Genomic DNA, 26947 nt, shown 5'->3' on the forward strand with positions numbered 1-26947 from the left:
AGAGTAAAGTAACGAGTGATGCCTATTTCAATGACATGACACCTATATATTGCTAAGTGGCATCTGTATACTTTGAAAACAATGCATTCGATTGTGGACTGAGAGCTAATTATAGTTAAAACGTGGAATAAATGTTTTGTGATCCCACAACCGTAAAACAGTTACATGAACACTTAAAATCTTCCCTTTGAAATCTGAGTCATTACAAGAACAAGTGATATCAGAAGACGATACTGGCATGGGGAAAATAGTAGAAGATCTAACATTACTCTGCACTTTTATCTGCGGGTTGTGAAGCAAGCTATTATTTATTTGATCAATGCTCAGCATAAAACATAAAGTATGCTGTCCCTTTAAATGCACAAGATCTAGTTAGAAACAGCAACTGGATTGCAGTAACTTGTTAACTATTGGGTATATTTATATTTCCAGAATGATGGCAAAATAAGATACACTGCAAATGATAGCTTGTTGTTAATTCAATTTCTGTTATGAAATAATTTCAGTAAATGTTCTTAATTTTCATAGATTACCAAAAAACGCATCTTAACTCTAGTTCCAAAGCAAATAATCTTAAACGTAACAAATAATACTTTATTTTGAAGGCTGGTTTTGAAAACAGTTTTTAAAGGACTTTATTCTGCTAAATTGTGTTACATAAAGATTTGCAACAAACAGTATCTTACTTTTTTCACACGAAAGATACACGTGAAATAAAGTTGCAGCTGGAGACGTAACATAAAGAGACTTTTTTTAAGGAAGGGTATTTACACAATTTTCTTCTGATTTTGATCCCCTTTTTTCCCAGAAGACCTACAACTGTGTTATACATCCTTCTGGCAGGGAAGTGGTTAAACTTCCTGGATAGGCAAAAACCTACAGTGTATCTTTGTATTGTGCTTTCCAATGCACAACGTATTTATATCAATGGTAAATGTGTTTATGTACAGGTATAATGGAGAAATTAAACAACTCTACAGAATTCAGCAAATGTCTGCATGCATTGAGTGTGTGTTCAAGGGTTGATAAAGTCTGATTTGTCGTATAGCAATGAAACATGGATCAAAAACGTGGAAAAGATGATCTTCTATTTTCATCACCACATGGGAGGGTCGTCGAACCTGGAAAAGAAAAAAAAAATAGACCCGGTTACTGTATTTTATCAATTAAAACCAAAAAAATAAAAAAATATCACAAATCTATGATTTATAGAAAAGAACAGGCAATCTCTCTGTTAAATGTGTATTAATTGAAAATACATAAAAGTTATATAGAGTTATAGATTCTCTTCTCTGGTGGGGTTCATGTGCTCTTCGCACAGCTACATAGTAGAAGTTTTAATTGATAAACTAAACAGGGTTTATTCAGTTAATAGTGAATTGAGGTGAATTTAAAGCCACAATTTAAAATTATGTCAAGAATTGTTCCATCTGCGTTATTATGTTCTAAATTTCAATTTATTGATTCAGTTTTCAATTAACTACAATTTGTAGCATACACATACACAACCTGAGCTCTTTCTTAAGAGAGATGTCTTTGGCTCTACTTATCATAACCCACCACGGTACACAAAACTTGCTGCTTTCAATTTATAGAGCAGTTCCTCTAACCCTATGTCACGACTGGCACTGCTCCAGCGGATAAACTACTTATCCTAGGAACCTTTGCTGGACCTTAGTATATGGGATAACACGATAACGAGAGGCACCTGATTGGCGGAACCTCTTCCTGGTGAGGGAGGAGTGTACCTGATACTACTTTCTTGACACTTACAGTAGACTTAGGAAATGGAAAAAGTAAATTGGTAAAAAAAAAAATACTTGATATCAAAAATAAAAATCACTGAATAAACAGTTCTTATTATGATTATTATAATTATGTTTCTGTCTCCATCTATTCCTTAGAAAACAGCCATTTTCTCTCTAATACTGATTGATGCCATATGGTCCATTAGTTTAACAGTGATACTGTAATCATGATAATTGCCTCTTAAATCCTTACTAAAATTTATCCTAAAATATTATTTCTTTGGGCTTAGATGCTTTCTAATTGATCCCCTTCTGGTTGTTCATTAGATTCTGACAAAATACATTATTTCTACATTCCCTATGAACATTGGTGTGCACACATTTGTTTTTAAAGTCAATAGAAATTGTATTATTATAATGTACCTAATATATAATGTTATGATAATTCTAAAGTATTTAGAGACATTATGGCATTAAAGAACATGAAATTAAGCCATGAGGACTACTGAAGGAAATAAGACCTCAATTAACATTTGCTTAATAAAACGCTTGTACCCAAACAACCGATACATAGTTTCTCAGAATTCAGAAGCAAAAATATTCTTGTGCTATTACCTCATGGAAAATATAATACGCCTTGTCCACTTCACCGTGTAGATGCAGAATTATAGTGTGGGAATAATTATATAGCTTCAATAATTATAGAGCCAGAACTAACTTTGTATAGTTTTGCTGAACAAAAGTAACAGTATTCCGAAATTTGTCAAATTTAAATGTATCATGCTTTTGAAAATATTTTTCTGATGTTTTTTTTTTTAACAGATTATCTTTTTAAGGTGTAATTAGCATCATATAAATAAAAGAGCCATGCTATTAAATTAAGCAAGTCGGTATATTTCTGCATACTCCTATTTATGCTTGTGTAGTCCAAATTCCTTCTTGATGTCTGCTGTTTATTGATATTACATTATGAGTTTGATTAAGTGTTATTTTGTTACCTAGACTTTCTCTGTTAATTTAAATAATTAATTATTTTATTGAGGCGGTAATTCGTCCATGGATTTTGATGACATAGGAAACTGAACGCATCAGTTAAGCACAAAAAAGATCACTTAAAGGATCACTTTAGTGTCAGGAAAACAAAGTAGTTTTCCTGACACTATAGTGCTCTAAGGGTGCCCCCACCCTCAGGGTTCCCCTCCCGTGGCGCTGAAGGGGTTAAAACCCCTTCAGCAGCTTACCTTAATCCAGCGCCGGGCTCCCTCGTCGCTGGTGACTTCTCCTCCCCCGACGACGTCAGCGGAGCCGAATGTGCATGCGCGACAAGTGCCGCGCGCATTCAAAGTGTCCATAGGAAATCATTTCTCAATGCTTTCCTATGGATGCTCTGCGCGATGGAGGCGAAATGTGCCTCCAGCGTCGCAGATGCGCCTCTAGTGGCTGTCCAGAAGACAGCCATTAGAGGCTGGATTAACTCCAAATGTAAACATAGCAGTTTTTCTGAAACTGCTATGTTTTCGTCTGAAGGGTTAAAACCTAAGGGACCTGGCACCCAGACCACTTCATTGAGCTGAAGTGGTATGGTTGACTATTGTGTCCCTTTAATTATTGGGTTTTAAAATGCACAAATTACATAAAGGTAAAAAAGATAACTCTGTTGTATTAATAAAAATTCTAAGCATACAAAAATATATTTATTATAGTACGTAATAAAATAAGCATGATTTATGAATGTCGCATTACTTCGAAAAACAAAATAAAAATATTTAATCAGAATTATCTTAAAAACTGAAATCATTATATGGTTAGTAATCAGTCACTTTATGTCACCTCTTTGTTTATGTCGCTTTATGCATCAGTTCCATTCAAGGATTTATGTTAATCTTTTGCCTTTTCCTCTCTGTCTGCTGAAGTTCTACAAGAAAAGTGTTGACATTAATTTCTGCTAATGAGGTATTACTTTGCACCTGCTGCCTCTTCCAAGTAGACTACAAAATTCCTTTCTGCTGTGTCCTCTGGACTCTCTCATTCTGATCTGCTTTTTGCCCTAGTGTTTTCTTCACCACCCAAGTCGGATCATTCAACATCATTATTATGATAAAGCCCTATACAGTGAATCAGTTTACTACCCAGGTTATGGTTTAGTGGGCACTGCTCAAGCTTGGCGTTCTTTCTCTACATGACTATCCATCCAGAGCCTTAGCTTGCAAGGCGGCTCCCCAATTCTTGCCTCTAGTAAGCATTTTATTTTACTAGAAAAATGTCTATTACAAAAAGGTCTGCATGCTGCAGTTTGCTCTATGTTTAAGGCAGCCTCTGATTCCGTACCAACACTTCAGCAGAGCTGGTGGCTGCTGTAAAGAAAGTGGGGGGAGGTGCAGCAGCTGGTAGGACATGAGCAACACTTTCACACCTCCCATGTATGATGGACCACAGAACACAATGATGCTGCATACAAAAAGCAAAAGCTGTCCAGCACACAGAAATAAGTTCACTGAGCTCTGCAGTATGCACCAGCAGTCCCCAATTAAATGGTTAAGAAAGGCAATCCAGAGGCATTCCAGTGTCAAGCAAGTCAAATCAAAAGTTTTATTGGTTCAATAGGGCAAAATCAAAAGATACAATGTTTCAGCCACAGGCTACATGATTAAGGCCCTTGCGTGCCATGGAACAAAAACATAGAAACATTCATCCCATCTAGTCTGCCCAATTTTATAAATACTTTCATTAGTCCCCGGCCTTATCTTAGAGCTAGGATAGCCTTATGCCTATCCCACACATGCTTAAACTCCCTCACTGTTTTAACCTCTACCACTTAATTCCATGCGTCCACTACCCTCTCCGTATCCCTCACTTGGATAGCGCCAGCCCTGCAGGGGAGAGTGAAGGAGAGCTGGGAGGGTGGGGCAAGAGAGAGAGGGGGGAAATTGCCCGTTGCCCTGCCCCTGTGGATCCACCACTGTTGCCACTTTAATTTAAATGTCCTCTTGTGGTAGTTTTTCTTCTAAATATAGTCTTCTCCTTTACTGTGTTGATTCCCTTTATGTATTTAAATGTTTCGATCATATCCCCCCTGTCTCGTCTTTCCTCCAAGCTATACATGTTAAGATTCTTTTAACCTCTCCTGGTAGGTTTGACCCTGCAATCCATGAACCAGGTTAGTAGCCCTTCATGGATTGCCTTTCTTAACGATTACATTGCGTTTCCCCACAATGTGCGATAATTAATTTTACTACTGCCACTGCCATCTGAAAGAAAGAAGTGTAATCAGCTGTACCTGCCATTCCTGGTCGAGACTAAACTCCTTGAAGTATGCCTCAATTTTATTAATACAGAACCACCCACATATCATTCTTCCACCCATTTAGCACCCAGCATCTCCCACCTCCCTTATCTTCCATTTACAATCACCCTGTCACACACTCAATTAACATTTAACACCCGTTTACAGCTACCTTCCATTCCTGTTTGATATCACCTACACTGTCGCTTACCCACCACCCTTTTTTTCACACATCTACACCCACCTGCCCTGTCGCCTACCTCCCACTTGATGTCCTACACATTTACAATCCACCATATTACCGCCACATTTATCCATCAAGTAACTTTGATAAGTGACTTGACCACAAAAAAAGTGTATAGTGGGAGACGACTATTTAATCATAGTCAAAAGGGACACATTAAAGAATTTCTTTATCCAGGTGTAATTTAATGAGGGCAACCATTTTAGCTATTACTAACTTGGCACTACATGATTTCATGGTCTCTATGTTGGACATCTATACTTACATCTGTATTCTAATACCCATTTGGATTCTTATAGTTACTATGCCTCCTATTGTTTTAATAACAGTCTGAAGTATCTATGACTTAAGTCCCTTTTTTCAGGCCGTTGCGTTTCTTGACCTATGCCATCTTGTTCTTCGGCTTGTCTCTCACTACCAAGATTCTTTAATGGAAAGGATTTATTTGCAGTCATTTCAATTTGTAACATGTATCTATCTGGTCTGGCTCCTTGCCATCCAAATATATGAGAGTAACCTATGCATCTAAACTTTAGTTCCCTGCATCTAGGTCCAGTTAATCCATAACCTGTTGCCTCTTGGGCTCCTGTTCTTCTCATGACCTTTCAAAAACAAAACATTCCGTAATCATGTTTTCACTTGAAATGCATAGTACTCAATAATTGAAAGTTAGTTTTGAATATAAATTATTGGGTTGAATATTCATACTAAATAATTATAAAGAAGAAAAGCAGACATGCCAAAAAAATCAGCCGTAGATCCCAATATCCCAATAAGATAGATGCCAATAATCAGGCTGTTTGAGCATAAATGTTATTATTAACAGGTGACATCACTGTGAAATTAAATTAAATAGTTCATTTATGTCCATCTAGATTCTGGCCTTGTGAAACAAAATCTCCTAATCATATGTTACTGTTAGCAATAAATCCTGTTTACCTTTCCTGTGGACTTTGCGTTACTACACACTATTAGACGAAATACAAATATTTAGTGCATCCCCTTAATAAACCATTGGATTGGATCAAACATATAGAATCATTCTTATACCGGCATTGTGTGGTGATGTGAATAAATGGAAAATTATATCAGATTTTTCATATTCTATTTTTCAGACTGCTGAGAGCTTTTAGGTGTTTGTGTAATTAATTATTTTGGTTTTAAAGACTTTATTACTGATACCTACTCTATGCAATATTACTTTGGTACTCACACACCATCCCTAGCATGATGAAATGTAATACATGCAGATTTTGAGAATGAGGGATTGGCCAAATGCAAACAATATTTCTGCTTATATTACCTGGGTGATGTTAGAGGAGAGCAGTTATATCAGGAGAGATGAAACATGAAAAAGCAGCACATTTCTAAGCTCCAGAAAGAATGTGGGGAAGAGCCTTTGCAGAGCAGTAAAAGACGACGAGGGAGAGAACAGGGATATGGGAAAGTGAAGGAAGGAATATGAAGGGATGCGCTATAAGGAGGAAAAGCAGAGGGAGAGATATCATAAATAGTTGAATGCAACAAAAATAAAAGCAAAGGAATGATCCCCCCCCCCCATACTTGCAGAAAAATAAAATAATAAATCCTACAAGTGTATTAAATAAAAAAATATATATATTCTGATATTATTTTGATATTACTTCATGTATAAATGTATACATTGACCTAACAAATTGTTAACAAATTTAGAAATCACTATTTTATTTCTTTCTACATTTATGCTATAGCCTGGTACTGTGGCCTTATGCTGCTGCTATAGAGATTAAAAGTAAAAGTAAATCTGCAAAATGTAATCATGCTATGTATTCATACGGTTAATATAGTAATATGACTCAAAGGACGTTAAATTCAGTATCTGTACTATGTGAGCCATGTAGACCCCTATACTATATATTATGGGAGGGTACTTCTTTTTAACTCTTCTCTTTAATTAAACAAATTATATTTCATTGCAGGGTTGAGTGGGAGGGAGCTATGAGAAACAAATTGATTAAGATATGTATTGAAGCACTATGCAGTATGGTAGACACAGCATTCATGTCAATAAGATTCAGCAGAATAATTTTGTGATGGAAGCTCCTGTGCCACTTTTGGAAAGGCTTGAAGGCCAGCCTCCTCATGGACTCATGGACTAAAAAGGGGTTTTGTCACTGTGGGTAGGGGTATTGTGGCCTCAGATGCTTACTGCACTTCCCAGACGGACTTAAGAAACTTAGCCTGGCCGGACTCGTTTTACACATCGAACGCCAGACCAGGAGATACCCTTGGCTACATGCACAAGGACTGTGGGACTGTACTGAGGTTCGGTCAATCTATAGGCAGGTATGGCTCAGTCCCCAGACAATAAATGGTAAGCTACCCCCTACATTCAGTCTCGACTAATGTGTGGAGGGAAGCAATAGTCGCTGCTCTACAGGGGAGAAGGTGTCCTGAGCAATAATGACTGTGGCCTGGTCTGGTCTGTCAAAAGAGGTCCTCAGAAACCCCAGTCAAGCCTCTGCGTCTGGGTCTGAAATGTTCCAGAGTCCCATGGTAGCAGCGAGGAAGCTCACCAGGCTGAGGTACTCAGTTGAAGTACAGGAGTTCCGTCACACCTTAAGAACATTGTGGTAAGTTCATATTTTACTTTGTATTCTGAGTTAAAAAAAAGGCAGAACGCACCAGAAGGTAATCCAAATCCCTACCTCCCTATGCTGTGCCACAACAAATGTCTTTGCACACCCGTCAAAACAGAGTGTGCAAAGGAAACTTTCATATGTGTTTCATATTTCATTTTATTCTTCTATATCCCATATTATTTACTTTCCCTTTTCTCTCCATTCATTATCTATACTTGATACTGCTGAGTCCCCAGTTGCATTCTCTACCTCCCAACAGTTAAGATATAGTTCTATAGTTATAGTATATATAACATTGTCTTCCCACAGCAACAGAACAGCCACCGTTCTCCACAATACCATTTCTCCCAAGTCACAGCCCCAGCCATATTTGCCTTCTTAATGGCTGTATTCATATTTCCCAAAATGCAATGCACCAGTCATATTTCTTAATTACTCTCCTCCCCTATAACTGGCAAACCACTTGAAAAAGACAGACAGACTGCGAAACAGAAAGACAGACAGACAGACCATGTGGTAGCACATAGACTGAGCTAGGCATTTGGAATAAAAATTTGAAAGAAGGCATATAGTGTGGGAGAGACAAACTGACTGATACTGGATGAGTAGTTCACAGTAAACATATTGACATAGGCAAACAGAGAGAGATAAATGGGTAGATATTAGTGAGTAGATGGAGGAAAAAGAGACAGTTTGGGAGAGATAAATGGAGAGACACAAGCAGATAGACTGTAGCAGATTAAGAGAGACGAGCATACAGACAAACTGAAAAAAAGGAAAAGTAACAAACAAAAAGAGACACTGACAAAGGCAGGCAGCAAGCATTAAAAAAACAATGAGTGATACACATGCAAGTGACAGACTCCTCCTGTGTTTCCTGATGGCCAGAAGTTGGAAAGTCACACTGCAATATGAGCTATTCAGAAAGGCTGGAGGAGGACCAATCATTATTCTGACCATGAACTGTGATGTATGTTATAACATGGGACATAGTTAGTGCTGGTCTTTTATAACAAACATAACTCTCTGGGTGCATACACTAATGAAATGTGCTGTCCCTGTTTATGGTCCTGTACATAGTCACAACTAATAAACAAAACTGAACCAGAAGTTGGACTGTGCCTCCACCTAATGTTTACCCTGGTTGCCATGAGTGGTACAGTGGAGAGCCAGCCTGCATGTTGGGGACATGTAGAGTATGGGCAAACAATCCATTATACCTCCTGATGCAGAACTCACCAGAAGTAAGATGACAATAGTCGCCACCTCTACAGTACCCAATGGGATCCCTTATATGCCAGCTATACCCACAGGTCTAAAATCTTCTATGTCCTTCTGTACCAAAGTATAAAAGGATGAACATTTTTGTAATGCAAAACTATACAAAGCCTGTTAAATCCAACCCTCCTCTTATGCTCCAAATCTGTTTCTCACACATTGGAGAAATAGTTCTCCAGTAGGTCTATGGCCATTCCCTCTTTAAGCACATGAAATACCAGGTCTATGGAGATTCAGTAAACAACAGAAACTTAGCTTTACTGTTGCAAATCAAAATCTTAGGCATCATACTGAACCTGTCCAAAACAGAACTTCTGTTTTCCCTCCCTTGTTGCTACTCCCTTGTCGGTGTCCCTCCAAGTCAATGGAGCTACCGTCCGCTCTACCTCTAAGGGTCACTGCCTAGGAGTTCTCTGTGACTCTGACCGCTCCTTCACCCCTCATGTCCAACCAATCAAAAAATCTGGTCGTTTCCATCTCAAAAACATTGTGCTCATCCGACCCTATTTAACGGCTGATGTTCTTGTCCATGCCACTGTCCTCTCTTGCCTTGTCTACTGTAATCCGCTTCTCAGTGGTCTTATGTGTTCCCAACTTGCCCCGTTACAGTTTATAATGAATGTGGCAGCGAGGCCCATTTTCCTGTCCGCCCGCACCTCCCATGCCTCCCCCCTTTGTCAGTCGCTACATTTGTTTCCCGTAAGATATGACTCAATTTGAGATCCTGATACTTGCTTATAAATCTTTACACAATGCTGCTTGACCTACTTATCCTTAATAATACACAATTATGCCCCATCTAGGCCCCTACGCTCTGCTGGAGACCTACGTCTAACCTCTGTTCGTACTACTACCTCTGATGCTCACCTTAAAGACTTCTCTAGGGCAGCACCATTCTAATGGAACACCCTTCCCCTCTCTATTAGACTTTCAGCCAATCTCCACTCCTTCAAAAAAAATTTGAAAACCTACTTCTTTAGGAAAGCATATCAATTAAACTGTGAACAGCTTTCCCTCCCGCACCCTGATTCCTCTCCTGAAACTGTCATCAAAACAAAACACTAAGCCCTCAATAAATACTATCCTAGCAACCTACCTTTCTACCCTACCCTTACCTTTTGTGTCACCACACCCAACTTCCTCTAGCATGTAAGCTCATTGAGCAGGGCCCTCAATCCCTCTGTTCCTGTGCATCCAACTTATCTGGTTACAAATACGTGTCTGTTAGTCCACCCGTAATACTAATCATAACTCCTGCAAATAAGTGTGTAAGTTCCACGTGAAACACCTAAGGAGATGGCTTCGTTCCCATGGCACGCTATGTTTGAAATCTCTGTAGAGCTGTTGTCTGAAGTGTATGTAAATGTTGCCCTACTCCCATCCTCTGATTTACTTCTATACATATATACCATTTTATCTAATGCACAGGGCTGTTTTTTCTTAACTCGGAAACCTAGTGGCTGCCCTGTTTACTCATGTAATCAGTATATTAGGTCTTTATGGAGTACATACACATACACACTGAGAGACTGTCAGTCCCCAATATCAGCCACTGCCTCCAACTGGCTGGGGAATGTTTTAAACTGTAAATGTCCACCTCTAGCATTATCATGTCAGTCAATGGCAAGCAAACATGATTATCATTATGAAACTGTGTGTGTGTGTGTGTGTGTATATCACATTTGCACTCCAAATATGCATTAAACAGGTGCTCAGTAACAGTTGCATATATAAAAAAGTTGACATAACAGCACTCTGATTTTCAAACAAATACTTACTTTATTGCATCAAAAGGAATCAAATAGGCAATTTTTAGGTTCTTGTGCATAACTTTCATCAGGACAAGAAAACATTAAAAGTTTACTTTTACTTTAGTATAAATAAATTTGAGAAAACACCACACACACACACACACTTCTCCTCATAGAAAGCATAATTACAAAGTAACACTGTCTTTAAAATGTTATATACGTCAACACAATACTTAGAATCTCCTGAATACTGCACTTATTATAATTGTGCTTTCAAGCACCCACATGCTCAAAAAATATGTCCTAAGAACTAAAGACTCTCGTAAAGTTTGCATTAACTTTTAGCATCCATGAAGGCTTAAATGTAAGATTTACATTTTTTTTTAAATGACGTTTTAATAGGAGTTATTTTCTATCATTATTGCAAATGCACAACTTATATTTTATATTACAAATTGTTAATGCAGTATAATTGAATAGAAATAAATGTTAAATTTGACAGTTATTAACCAGTGGGTATCCAGCATATTTAGTCTGTCTGCTTTTTAGCAAACTCTAATTGATGAGGTAGAACTATTCTGACAAATAGAATAAAGGTTAATAGCTTAATAGATTTCAGTTTTATACGTATTACAGCAAACCTGTCACAATGGAAATGTGTTCCTTGTGGGGATAGCCATTTTGGATTGAACTGCGTCCTTAATTATCATTATTACCAGTTTAATATCTATATATGTATGTGAAGTGAGAAGAATGGAGCTCATTCATGACAAGAGAATAGTAGCATATTCAAAATGACACAATAAGGCATACAGTGGAGGGAGGTCTATACTGTAAAATGTTTCAATTAAAATATACTGTTGTACCCTTTAAGAATGCCAAGTAGGTGTTAAGCCGTGTGATAACAGGAGGTCATAATCATTCAGTAAATTTAATGTCCACCTGTTATAGTGGAACTTTTATATCATGAAAAATGTCCTTGTGTTTCCGAGTTAACACATCAAATATACAATAAAACAAATGCAACTTTAGTGGTTTTGGTGTACAGTGAGTGCAGAATTATTAGGCAAGTTGTATTTTTGAGGATTAATTTTATTATTGAACAACAACCATGTTCTCAATGAACCCAAAAAACTCATTAATATCAAAGCTGAATATTTTTGGAAGTAGTTTTTAGTTTGTTTTTAGTTTTAGCTATTTTAGGGGGATATCTGTGTGTGCAGGTGACTATTACTGTGCATAATTATTAGGCAACTTAACAAAAAACAAATATATACCCATTTCAATTATTTATTTTTACCAGTGAAACCAATATAACATCTCAACATTCACAAATATACATTTCTGACATTCAAAAACAAAACATAAACAAATCAGTGACCAATATAGCCACCTTTCTTTGCAAGGACACTCAAAAGCCTGCCTTCCATGGATTCTGTCAGTGTTTTGATCTGTTCGCCATCAACATTGCGTGCAGAAGCAACCACAGCCTCCCAGACACTGTTCAGAGAGGTGTACTGTTTTCCCTCCTTGTAAATCTCACATTTGATGATGGACCACAGGTTCTCAATGGGGTTCAGATCAGGTGAACAAGGAGGCCATGTCATTAGGTTTTTCTTCTTTTATACCCTTTCTTGCCAGCCACGCTGTGGAGTACTTGGACGCGTGTGATGGAGCATTGTCCTGCATGAAAATCATGTTTTTCTTGAAGGATGCAGACTTCTTCCTGTACCACTGCTTGAAGAAGGTGTCTTCCAGAAACTGGCAGTAGGACTGGGAGTTGAGCTTGACTCCATCCTCAACCCGAAAAGGCCCCACAAGCTCATCTTTGATGATACCAGCCCAAACCAGTACTCCACCTTGCTGGCATCTGAGTCAGACTGGAGCTCTCTGCCCTTTACCAATCCAGCCACGGGCCCATCCATCTGGCCCATCAAGACTCACTCTCATTTCATCAGTCCATAAAACCTTAGAAAAATCAGTCTTGAGATATTTCTTGGCCCAGTCTTGACGTTTCAGCTTGTGTGTCTTGTTCAGTGGTCGTCGTCTTTCAGCCTTTCTTACCTTGGCCATGTCTCTGAGTATTGCACACCTTGTGCTTTTGGGCACTCCAGTGATGTTGCAGCTCTAAAATATGGGCAAACTGGTGGCAAGTGGCATCTTGGCAGCTGCATGCTTGACTTTTCTCAGTTCATGGGCAGTTATTTTGCGCCTTGGTTTTTCCACACGCTTCTTGCGACCCTGTTGACTATTTTGAATGAAACACTTGATTGTTCGATGATCACGCTTCAGAAGCTTTGCAATTTTAAGAGTGCTGCATCCCTCTGCAAGATATCTCACTATTTTTGACTTTTCTGAGCCTGTCAAGTCCTTCTTTTGACCCATTTTGCCAAAGGAAAGGAAGTTGCCTAATAATTATGCACACCTGATATAGGGTGTTAATGTCATTAGACCACACCCCTTCTCATTACAGAGATGCACATCACCTAATATGCTTAATTGGTAGTAGGCTTTCGAGCCTATACAGCTTGGAGTAAGACAACATGCATAAAGAGGATGATGTGGTCAAAATACTCATTTGCCTAATAATTCTGCACTCCCTGTATAGATCATGCCCCTGCAGTCTCACTGTTAAATTCTATGCAATTTATAAGTCACTCTTTAAATAGTGTCAAGGTATTGCAAGATGGATGGAGAGTTCTCCATAAATCCTAGACATTAAAGAGACTATGTAGTCACTATAACCATTTCATTTCTTTGAATTGGTTTAAATGCCTGGAGTCCCCTGGCACTGTGCCTCCGTTAAGCGTGAAACCATTTTAGAGCAGTGTAACACTAAATAAAGGTCCCTCAACCTATTTGGCCCCTATTGAAGGTTTGGCTATGGCAGACATTACACACTTCCTCCCTTGTAGTTATACCCGTAGTTGGAGCACTGATAGGCTAAAAGCAGTCAGCTGACACTCTCAGCCAATCACAGCTGTCCATTGCTGCTCAGACAAAATACTTCCTCAATAGCCCGAGCAGCACTGATGGGATGGGCTGCTGGGAACTCTTGTATAGCATTATAACATAAAAATGTTAAAGAATAAAGATTATTTAATGCTGAATTAAATGACGGCACCAGCTAGGGGACTGCACACATTATAACAAGTTCAATGAGATGAAGCAGAGACATTGCCTAACCTATCCTTTAAAGGACCACTCTAGTGCCAGGAAAACATACTCGTTTTCCTGGCACTAGAGTGCCCTGAGGGTGCCCCCACCCTCAGGGACCCCCTCCCGCCCGGCTCTGGAAAGGGGAAAAGGGTTAAAACTTACCTTTTTCCAGCGCTGGGCGGGGAGCTCTCCTCCTCCTCTCCGCCTCCTCTCCGCCCCGTCGGCTGAATGCGCACGCGCGGCAAGAGCTGCGCGCGCATTCAGCCGGTCGCATAGGAAAGCATTTACAATGCTTTCCTATGGACGCTTGCGTGCTCTCACTGTGATTTTCACAGTGAGAATCACGCAAGCGCCTCTAGCGGCTGTCAATGAGACAGCCACTAGAGGATTAGGGGGAAGGCTTAACCCATTAATAAACATAGCAGTTTCTCTGAAACTGCTATGTTTATAAAAAAAATGGGTTAACCCTAGCTGGACCTGGCACCCAGACCACTTCATTAAGCTGAAGTGGTCTGGGTGCCTAGAGTGGTCCTTTAAGAAAAATACTGTAAAATGTAATGATAGAAGTAAGAGTAAGCAATGTATCTGAACAATGTCTGTTTCAAAATTATATAAGAGGCTTCTACAGTAAACACCCAAGTATGATAATGCAACATACCCGGAGTACTGACACCATTACACAAGAGTATTCTCTATGTTACAGAAACAAAAAAGCAAAAATTCACAAACTGAATATAATGCTGACTGGAGATAAAAATGTAGGCACCAAAGCATCCAGAAGTAGGGAACAATGTAACTAAAAAGGGGGACCACTAAATATCTGAAGTAACAGAAAGTGTCAACACAAAAATAAACTAACTCCAACTAATAATAAAAACCGAACTAGCCTTATAAGTCTACTCCCATGCCTAACTAAGTTACTAAACACCTAATTCTTAAATATACATATAGGCTTTATTAGTCCTGGCCCTTTAATGCATAGGGTGTTAGTAAATCTCCACTTAGTACCTAAGCACCAGAAAAAGTGCCAAAGGGAGAAAGGTCACTATCTAAAAGATTGGCGGCCCTAATAATCAAACGTAGACAGACGGGTAAGATAAAATAAATAAATTTCTCTCCTAGTGGGACTTACTAGATAGGCATGTAAAAAAATGTAAATCATAAATCATAACAAACTCCCATGCCTAAGTAAGTGAGGAGATGGAATGCTAAACACCCAAATCTGCAATATACATATAGGCTTAACGAGTCCAGGCCTTTTAATGCATTGGGTGTTAGTAGATCGCCCCTTAATTCCTGAGCAGCGGTAAAAAATGCAAAAGGGAGAAAGGTTACTGTCTAGAGGACCAGCATCACTAATAATCACAACTAGGACAGATAAAGTAAAGTAGAGAGAACCTCTCTCCCTGTTGAACTTACTAAATAGGCATAGAAGAAAACAAAAACGTGTGTCACACAGTGCAGTGAAGTGCCCATGTGTGTGCAAGTTAAAATTGACCCATAGGAAAGAGCCTGACGCGTGTTTCGGTGCAGAATATATGCACCTTTGTCAGAGGCAAAAGATCTACTGAACGTGGACTCCCTTATATCAGAGTACTGCGCCCAAAGGTAATTAGCAACAGCCAATCAGTTCCCTGGACATCTTGAAGGGGTGTATAAGTGGGTGTGACCAGCAAATGACTGATGTCATACCTGAAGTATACCTTATAATATGTAATAGATGCCCCTCACAGGGCTATCAAATACACTTTTTTAGTGCATTTTTATATTATTGTTATTAATTGAACCTGTTATTCGTATTTATTGTTTTTAATGTTTTTAACGTATTCATCCTCGTATAGCTTGTTATTAAGAGTTACAGAAGGTGCATGAATGTTTCAATGACTGTCTTTGGTCGGGTTAATCTTTAAATGGACACTATAACCACCATAAACAGTTCATCTCACTGAAGTGGTTTAGGTGCAGCGTCCCCGTCCTACCAGTCATGCAGTGCAAATCATTACATGTTAACACAACAAATATACAATAAAACAAATGCAACTTTAGTGGATATATGATATATAATGATATATGCAGCCCCCGCCAACTTTAACTTCAAACTATTCCTCAAGCAGACCTAGGATAATGTCAATATAAATAAACAGTTAACAGTTTCCACATCTGCTAAACATCATTGAACCATTCCGGCTATGCAGCAAGTAATCTAACCTACCAATACATGAAGCCAAAGGAGCACTTAATAAACCTTATGTGGTATATGGTAAATGTAAATATCGACCCCCTATAAACAAAGGGCAAAAACAAAATAAGTAAATAGATAAAAATGCCAGCTAAGGAGATAATAGTTAATGGTCACCATTAGAGATGTCCCGAACATAGCTTGTTCGCGGTCGCCGCGGTGGGCGAACATATCCGATGTTCGGTCCGCCCCCTATTCGTCATGGAGGTGAGAGGTTCTGGGAGGGAGGGTCTGCTGCTGATTGGCTGGAATGTGTCTGCTGACTGTGGTACAGGGTCAAAGTTTACTCAATGATGACGAATAGGGGACGGACCGAACATCGCATATGTTCGCCCGCCGCGGCGACCGCGAACAAGCTATGTTCACTGGCGAATAGTTCCCGGCGAACTGTTTGGGACATCTCTAGTCACCATAGTAAACCTAGACTTAAATTGCCCTAATAAGGGTGCCAGCCCACCAAGCTGTGAGCAGTAATTCTCAATGACTCAGTATAGGATAGAAAAGTACTGGCCAGAAGTATATGGTATAGGGTTCAATGGCCACAAAATTATAAATCAAATTATACTGAGCCAAAGTACAGCCATATTTCTAAGTAAGTTTCAAAGTGCCCCATTATGGCTACATATAAAAGGCTGGGTAGATGCAAGTACAACATCATATCATATAGCTGAGCAGGACAGTCCCTATGTATATAGAATTAGGATCCTAAGAAGAACCATAAAGAGGCAGTGCCATCAAATACATCATACAGGGTCAATGTTAATAAATCAGTGGGTAAAAAACAGACTGTACATAATTATACAAAGTTCCAGATCAACAATACAGCGGGAAACAAATTCCAAGGATCTAGAGAAGCTAAGTGGATACATAGATATTAACCAAAGCAATGATAAATCGGTGCGTGGTGCCCATATATACAGTGCCAGTCCTCAAAAGAGGGCATCTAATCCGAGATGGATAGGGTGTACGAGAAGCCTTCATTAAGGCCCAATGGTGACAGGGTTTTTAAAAACAAAAGTGATGCATTTTTAATTTTGTTCAGTGTAATTGGATTTTGTTTTATATTTAAAAAAAAAAGTTCCCTTTCAATTTGAGTCTTACGTGATCCTTGTAATTTCCTCTGGTGATATCTTAAAATGATGCATATTCTTGCACTGACCTGACAGTTTCTTTCATGCCACGATAATCAATATTGTTTTGAGTTCCATCGTGGTTTAGAGCATAATCGTTGTAAGAAGCTGAGAACCCTGGACAATCAGTCATTTTGGAATGTTGAAAACTACACACATTTGCAACAGTCCAAGTTCATAACAGAAATAGGTATTTTGTGTATATAGAAAAAATCTTAGATGTTTGGCAAAAACAAAAGTGTTGTGTTTATAATTTTGTTCAGTGTATATACATCAAATCATTGGTAATCCAATTATTATTATAATTGGGAACATATTTTACAGTGCTGTGCTACTGCAACAAAGACCTTGTCAGGCATGGAACTAGTGGCAGAGTAGCCGGTGTGACTGCACCAAGGCCTCAATAGTCAGAGGGCCCTTAACAAGCACTATGGGGCCCTTCCTGGTCGTACTGTCACCATCAGTAGACCCCAACACAAAATAGAAGGAAACAAGGCTGCAGAGAAAAACGCTGGGGCTCAGGGGATACATTGAAAGTACTCACTGACAAAGGGGGAGCTGGACTCAGAGTGCGGGTGAGTGAATCTCTATGTGTGTCAGTGTATGTATCTGGGCATGTGTGTAAGTGTTTGTGGATCTGTGTGTGTGAATTTATGTGTGTTTGTGTCAGTGTATCTGTGCATTTATATCAGTCTGTGTATGTGTATATTTTAGAGTGCATCTGTGTGTATCTGTCTCTGTGCATCTGTCTGTGGCAGTATTTGTCGGTTTCTGTGCGTGGTAATGTGCATCTTTGGCAACATGTGTGTGGCAACATATGTGTGTGTGATGTTGGTGTTTGCATGCAGGTTTGTATACACACACCCTTGCATTCAAACGCCAACACAATACACAAAAACACCAACCCTGTGCACAAAAATGGTCCTGCATTCAAACGCCAACATAACACACACAAACTCCTGCATTTAAATACTAACACTGAAAAAAACAACACATTACTGTATTCAAATGTCAACACTACGCACAAACATACCACTGTATGCAAATATTTACATTACAAACAAAGCCCTAAATTCAAACACCAATAAAAAACACAAATACATTCCTACAATTTAACATCAGCATTACACACAAGCTAGATTTACACACATACACCATATAAAACTACACATGCAAACACTGCACACAAATACAACTCTGCAAGGATTGGCAAATGGCAAAGCATCGTGGGAGATGTATGACAGTTGAGGCTCTGCTTTTGGCCACCCATTCTCTATAGAAGGGCCCCACATTTGTTTTTGCACCAGGGCCCTCTCATCCCAAGTTCTTCATTAGTTCTTCATTATAGAGAAAAATATAAAATGGCGTAAATGATTAACTTGCAGAAAATCTTGAACATTGTCAATGGTTGTGTCAGGCACTGGACAGACTACATGTATGAGCAATGTCTGTCCTTGGCGACATAGATATTAGTCAAATACAAGTCACATGATACAATGCCAGCATAGATTTTGTCAAATAATTGGTACACATTGAGAACATATGTGCACATTTTAGTGATCTGCAATTACTCCTATAATTGGTGTTTTATGAATATATTTTATTGTATTTTACTCGCAATATATTATTGCAATTACCTGGTAATGTAATGTTATACTTAGAACAACATCTTATTTAAACCACATATATTGAAATCATAGTCTATCAGTCCTGGACAAGAAAATGAATGTCTCTCTGATATGCACACAGATTCACAAGTGTCAAAATGTGTTAGATGTAGTAATGATGAAAACCAAACAAAATTTAAAAGACGGAGGATCGGCTCTTTCATAAAGCAGTTAGAAATAAGGCTATAAGCTAGGCTTGATTTGTTTCTAAAATGGTTTAGAAATATTTTTCTAAATTTACATGAAGGATGCATATTTTAACAAACTGAATTTCTTTAACTGCCTACTGACCTTGTCAGTTACTAATATTCATTACAAATGTTAATATTTCTGTAAATTGGTTACTAAATTTAATTTTGACAATATATGCTTGCATTTGCTTTGCCTTGATGTAGTTTTATGTATACGTCCTATCTTCGTGCATTGCCAAGTGAATGCATACCAATTAGGTGTTTTTCTTAAATCAGTTTGTGTCTTTGTAGAACCCTTTAAATGTAACCCTACCCAGGGCCGCCATCAGGGCATGACAACCGTGACAATTTAAAAAAAAAAAAAATGCAGCCGGAAAGCAAGTGCTGCTGGGAGGAAGTGACGTCCGGTCACTTCCTCCCAGTTTTCTCCACGCGGGAAGGAGGCGAGAAAGGCCGCAAGGAGAGGCAGCCGACTCACATTATCCCCAGCCACTCTCCTGTGACGAAATGGTAAGGAAGAGAGGAGGGTGGCTGAAAATGAGGTGTGTATGTATGTATGCCAGTGTATGTGTGTATGCCAGTGTATGTGTGTATGCATGCCAGTGTGTGTATGCCAGTGTATGTGTGTATGCCAGTGTTAGTGTGTATGCCAGTGTATGTGTGTATGCCAGTGTATGTGTGTATACATGCCAGTGTGTATGCCAGTGTGTGTATGCCAGTGTATGTGTGTATGCCAGTGTATGTGTGTATGTATGCCAGTGTGTGTGTGTATGTATGCCAGTGTATGTATGCCAGTGTGTATGCCAGTGTATGTGTGCATGCCATTGTATATATGTGTGTATGCCAGTATATGTATGCCAGTGTATATATGTATGTATGCCAGTGTGTATGTATGCCAGTGTGTGTTTGTTTGTATGTTTGCCAGTGTGTGTTTGTATGTATGTTTGCCAGTGTGTGTGTGTGTATGTATGTATGTATAATTCAAATACAAAAAGAGAAGTCCTGCGCTTAGTCCCATTACTGCTGGGCCAGCAGCAACGACTACAATACACATCAGCCCCAATATATAGTAAAAACCACAGAAAAGAAAATGTTACTTGCGCTTTCTCCTTAATCCCTATGTATATTTAGACAAATGGAGGTCATTTAGTTGCTCCAATGGCCATTGGAGGGAATGCCCGCCTGCCAACGTCAAGGCAGACCCCCCTAAGCGGGTCCTAACACTGACCCTTCACCTTGCTTCCTTGAGCTTCTGGCAAAGATATCTCTAATGAGACAGAAAGGGGTATTTTTTATATAAAAAATACCCCTTTCTGTCTCATTAGAGATATCTTTGCCAGAAGCTCAAGGAAGCAAGGTGAAGGGTCAGTGTTAGGACCCGCTTAGTGGGGTCTGCCTTGACGTTGGCAGGCGGGCATTCCCTCCAATGGCCATTGGAGCAACTAAATGACCTCCATTTGTCTAAATATACATAGGGATTAAGGAGAAAGCGCAAGTAACATTTTCTTTTCTATGTATGTATGTATGCCTGTGAGTATGTATGTATGCCTGTCAGTATGTATGTATATATCAGTATGCAGTATGTGTATGTATATGTATGTTTGTCAGTATGTATGTCTGCATGTATATGTGTGTGTGTGTGTGTGTCAGTATCTCCCTATGCATGTGTGTATGTCTGTTTCAGTATTTGTATCTGTTAGTGTGTGTGTATTCCTGTGAGCAGGATTTGGACGCGGGCCCTGTGGGCGGGCTTGAAGGGGGGCCCACACCTTGAGTTGTGTTAGGGGCCCCAACATTTCTGATGGCGGCCCTGACCCTACCTATAGTTAATTGGTCTCCTAAGTGCTGGTTATTGCTCAGTACCTCTTCTGTTTTTTACCCATGCGTTGTCTTCATTTGTGTAAGAGGAATTTTACTTAGTGGTAATAATAAATGGCTATGTTATATAAAAAATGAAAGCTTTTGTATTTTACTACAACTACACTTTGGGCCTTTTAATAGCGCACAGTCTATGAAAGTTCAGTCAGATAGAGCCATGTGTTCTTTTATGTAGGCAACACATCCATTATATAGGCTTGGAGCTATGTGTTCACCTTTACACTGGAGCCCTTGGACCTTTGCATTTAATATGTGTTATCTGTTCACCTTTACACTGGGACACTTGGACCTTTGCATATAATATGTGTTATGTGTTCACCTTTACACTGGAACCCTTGGACCTTTGCATATAATATGTGTTATGTGTTCACCTTTACACTGGAACCCTTGGACCTTTGCATATAATATGTGTTATGTGTTCACCTTTACACTGGAGTCCTTGAATCTTTACATATAAAGGGAACAGCTTCGCAGGCTTGGAAAACTGGAGGATTTGGTCAGGAATCCTCCGGTACATACCAAGATAACGGACCATAGCAGGATTGGATGTGGTGGGATGAACATTATAGACAACAGACTAGCAGTCACTTGAGTTGATTTGACTTGACTTGCAAGTGACTTGTTAGTGATTTCTAAAGCAGCTCCTAGAGTGAGTACTGAGACTAAATAGGGACAGCGCATAATGTGACTGGTGTTGGTTGGTGCTACTATGCCTGAAAATGTCTAAATGGGTAACCATTGAACACAATGAGCCCATCCACACTGGGAAGTAAACTACGAATGTTGAGCAAGCTGTAAAACAGTCTGGGTGGGCCAAAAAACAGACACATGGATGGTTAGAAATACAGTTTAGACAGACCAAGGAATCTACTAAATGACTGGTCCATTGAATGACTGAACAAGTGAGGTAATACTTTCAAGAATTGCCTTCAAAATATGCAGGCACATACATTGGATGGACCATATAATAAATAGAAAAAATAACACTATGTAACAAAAGAGTTATTGTGTCTAGTAAACTATTATAAATAGAACTGCAAAAGTGAATCATATTAATGGTATGCATCAGCTATAAACAAGTTCAGCCTTCTAACATTTTTTTATGGATTTTAAACAAAATGATTCAAAAATATTGTTCCAAAGTGGGCACATAACCGCATCTTAAGTTGCAAGTGCATCATAAAAAGTACAACACTATTTAATGTGTCAAAGAAAAGAATCTTACATATAATGTCGCGTGCATCAGACACAAGCAAAATGTATTGTTAGAGAGTACCTTTGATCACAAGTCAAAGCTTATCGAGAGGGATAGATGGACATTTCATAGGCAGAATGTTTGCTAAATGCCACCTAACTGCAGACTCAAAAATTAACGCAAAACTGATTGACTGATTATACAATGGTTCACAAAGTTTAAATGTATAACAGCCATTTTTCAAAACAGATTGAATCCCAGGCCAGCACACAAAACCCATCTAATGTAAGGAGTACATAACTTGGATCCCGAAGAAATTGAAAAAGTGGCATGCTCTGATGATTTATCTTTAACACAGGTTTCTTCATTCGGACAGGTATGGATTTGTAGGAAAACAAACTCTACTTTATACACTGTTGTCATCTGTTAGGGGAATCAGTTTGTACTTAAAGGACTACTCTGGGCACCTCAACAACTTAATTGCAATTAAGTTGTTATGGTGCAAGGAGGCACCAGGTGTGGTCTTATCTTAAGGGGTTAAACCACTAACAAACAGTTTAACCCCAAACTCTGGAAAACCACACCTAATCTCTATGCCTCTCTACTTCCTTTTTTTGGTTAGAGGCATCAATCAGCAATCAGGAAAATAAGTATCTTCTGTTTTATAAATGAGGATCTAGTGATAGGCTGAGACTCGATTAAAGCCTTAGACCAAGAAAAGAAGTAGAGGAGCAGAGCAAACAGGAACCATCTTACAGAGGGGTTAAACCCTTAATTAATTATTTAACCTCTTAAGGTAATGGGTTGCCCACAACCTCCTCGCACCAAAGCAATGTAATTGCAATGAAGTTGTTATGATGCCAAAAGTGTCCTTTTAAGGTATAGTTTGGGGTCCAAATAGCATTTGGAACCTTCTTATAAGAGTCATTAGTTCCACTGATTTCTATGCTTTGAATATTAGGCTATTCACAGGACTAGGGCCACCATTGGGTGCAAACCCTTTTTAACTCATGACATTCACACTTTCCAGTTTAATAGCGCCTGCATACATGTTCCTGAACTAATTAAAATTTGGATTCATGAACAGAAGGATAAAATGAAGCAACTTCTATGACTTTCCTAATCAATAGATTATGACACTCCAAACACAAATACATTATGCACATTTATTATGCCTGTTAATAAAAAAAAAAATTCCAGCACCTATACATTCGCCTATCTGCAGTCACTCGACCTCCAGTGAACTCATCAATTATAATGACTTTTTCCCAATGTAATACTTCTCATAGAGAGACAATGAGAACTTAGGGTACATTCTTGACAGTCAATACACTCTGCCAGCCGAATGCTTCTCATAGAGAATCACTGAATCCAATGCTTCTCTACGAAACATTGGACAACATTGTCTTCATCATGTTGTATGTATGCCCGAAAATCAAAGTTATTTGGTAGAAAATAACTGTGGTGGCTGAGTGTCTGAGTACCATCGATGCACTAAAACCACTACATTAAAATGTTGTGTTTTTTGTGCTTAACAATAGTTCTGGGCTGGCTAAGGTCGGTTCGGTGCCAGAGTGTCTTTCATGGACAGAGAGTGCCCAGCTGATACTCTCAGTCAATGAGTGACTGGTGGAATTGGCATATGGCTTCTACAGCTTTGACGAAGCTGGATATGCATCACCAGCTTAATAGGAGACTCACATCTGCCTGGAACCCAGGAAAATGGGCAAACCTTTGCAAAAGTGGGCTGTAGCAGTTATAATGTTTGCACTAACCCTTTAAGGTCCTGGCTATCTATTGTTCGATGGTGTTGTTCCAAATTTTGTGTAATAGTAGCGTTTGTGTAGTTTAGATAACATATTTGAATTTGTCTCTCAAGCCTTTATTTTGGATAATAATATTTCCATTTGTCTGTCAAGCCTTTATTTTGGATAATAATATTTATAAAGCAATCTTACTCTTAATATTCAGTGCATCAGTTCATGTTTGTTTATGCCTAGGCCTGCTCTCAAATATTCTCTATCTAAATAGATACGTTTTCATTCTACTTTAGCATTATTGGCAACTGCTGAGCACTACAAGAATTTAAAAAATCAATCTTTAAAAATAAATAGTATTCTCTTATTGTTTCCTCTTCTGTTCCTCTTTCAGAATATGTTCTTCTTTCTTAATTTCTGATCTATTTCTCTTTGAAACATTTAAATACATAAAGGGAATCAACACAGTAAAGGAGAAGACCATATTTAAAAGAAGAAAAACTACCACAACAAGAGGACATAGTCTTAAATTAGAGGGACAAAGGTTTAAAAATAATATCAGGACGTATTACTTTGCCGAGAGGGTAGTGGATGCATGGAATAGCCTTCCAGTTGAAGTGGTAGAGGTTAGCACAGTAAGGGAGTTTAAGCATGCGTGGGATAGGCATAAGGCTATCCTAACTATAAGATAAGGCCAGGGACTAATGAAAGTATTTAGAAAATTGGGCAGACTAGATGGGCCGAATGGTTCTTATCTGCCGTCACATTCTATGTTTCTATGTTTATGGAATTTTCTTACGCCTTACAATCTTGACAAGGAGTGGAGCTTAAAGCAAGTTCCACTTCCTTTGTTTTCTTTGTCAAAGGAAGTTGATTGTGCCTTATGCTCCACACTTTGTCAAGATTGTCAAGTATAGGAAGATACTAGAGGAGGGGCTAGAGAAGAAGGAGCATGCTGAATTATTGCATTATAAATAAAAAATACATTTAGGCAGAAAAATAATTATTTTACTGTGGAGTTAACTGTTCCCTCCTCCCTTCTCTCACAGTTCCTGGTTTAGTGAGTCAATTATTTTATGGACTTCTAAATAATTGTTAAATATATAAACCAACAAAAAAACTTTGAGAAGTAATTTCCGTAGGCAACGACACCTTTCCACATATTACTGCTCCCTTATCCAGTCATAGACAAGAACTGATCTCACTCAGAGAAAATAGAAATGGCACAAAATTTGATATGATTAACATTTCACTTTTTTTGTGTTTTTTTGTTCTTTGGAAAAGGGCTGGCATTTCTAATATTAGATATTCAAAAATATACATTGTATTCACCTCACAAAGATGAAAAAGCGCCTTTAATGCTTTTCAACTAAGATTCTCAAGTTATGAGAACATTATGAGAACATTATTGTTAACATGGTATACTTAACATTTTTGTTAAGCATACTACCACATTATATAAAACAAGTTTTATTTAATTATTGTGTAAATTCCTAATTATGTAAATATGTCAGCAAGGTTCATTAAATAGAGAAAGTCTATTTTGGGATCTTTTACTAATTGAAATCATGTCCCATATAATGGTTTTCAGGCATTTTACCAACGTTATGCATAATAGAAAATGATTGGTTGATGTGAGTGAGTAGGGCTTCAGAAGTCACAAATTTGTTTCCCACTCACGGCATGTTCAACTTGGAAGCTTTTCATACTTCCAAGGTTTGGTATAAAATAAAAACCCATCTAACTACTAGGCTGTACTTATGACAACAATTATCTTTCCTTGTTAAATACTTTGATAGTATTAGACTTATTAAGAATTTAATAGCTTTAAATCATTTGTCACCTAGTTGAATGTAGTATCGTCTTTTTTGATTCACAGATGAAAAAAGTAATCAGTGTGTGTTAAAGGGATTATACAGATGTCTTGCAATATGTGACTCTCAGGGTAGAACATTATAATGTACATTAATATTAGAACATGGTTGGAACCCTATACGCACAATGACTTTGTGTCCACCACATATGTCATATTTGTCTACTGCCCACGGGATGAAGATTTCCCAAGGGCCAAGCATGTAAGCACAAAGGCTGCCTGGGAAGTATAGATCTCTTTTCCTTGGTCCATTGAAATTAATGCCATTATACTATGTCAAGTAGAAGAGAGCTATATTGATGAAGTCAATATTTTTTTGCTAGACCATCAAGAAAAGGGAGTGGTGATGCAACTGTCCCCTGTTTAAAACTATCACTATGCCAGTGCCATACATTTTGACTGGAAAAGAAGACACATCTGGGGTTGTTAGTCCATCAGTCTTTTTGTGTCTGTCATAAAAAACAACAACTTGGTTTTGCCAAAGTGCTTCATTTTATGGAAAACAAATATGAAGCATGTTGTAAACCAAGATCCAAAAGATTAAGAATGACTGAGCTAGTCTTGTTGTTTATTGCTGACAAAAACATCTCAATTGTTTTTGCAGTTCACCAGCTAATTCTGTTATGAAGACAATGCTTCTGGTTTTTATTTGCTTAGTTGCAAAAAAAGGTTATTAAATATCTTTCTACGGGCGCATTGATAGAATTTTGTACTTGAGAAGTGAGTCAATGCCACATGCTGACTGCACTTTAAATAAATATATTTCCCTCTGAATTAACTTCCTCTGCCTGTGTGATACAAGTTGGTTATCTCTGTTTGCAGCTTAATGAAAATACATCTGAAGAAATCTGAAGAAATAGAAGCATCTGTAATTGTGTAAGCATACGATGACTCCTTGCAAGCACGTTCAATTCCAATATGTTCCACTTTGAT

General features: G+C 38.4%; 1 protein-coding gene across 1 annotated transcript in view; it reads right to left on the reverse strand.

Annotated features, from left to right (window-relative positions):
• Positions 1-573: 573 nt before the first annotated feature.
• NPY (neuropeptide Y) overlaps positions 574-26947 on the reverse strand; it is a 35061-nt gene continuing 8687 nt past the window's right edge. The window contains exon 4 of the mRNA XM_063450709.1: positions 574-1121. Coding sequence (XP_063306779.1) covers positions 1097-1121 — 25 coding nt within the window. The 3' untranslated portion in view covers positions 574-1096. The remainder of the gene's footprint in view (positions 1122-26947) is intronic.

The sequence above is a fragment of the Pelobates fuscus genome, chromosome 4 (genome assembly GCF_036172605.1).
Source record: "Pelobates fuscus isolate aPelFus1 chromosome 4, aPelFus1.pri, whole genome shotgun sequence".
In the NCBI taxonomy this organism is placed as follows: Eukaryota; Metazoa; Chordata; class Amphibia; order Anura; family Pelobatidae; genus Pelobates; species Pelobates fuscus.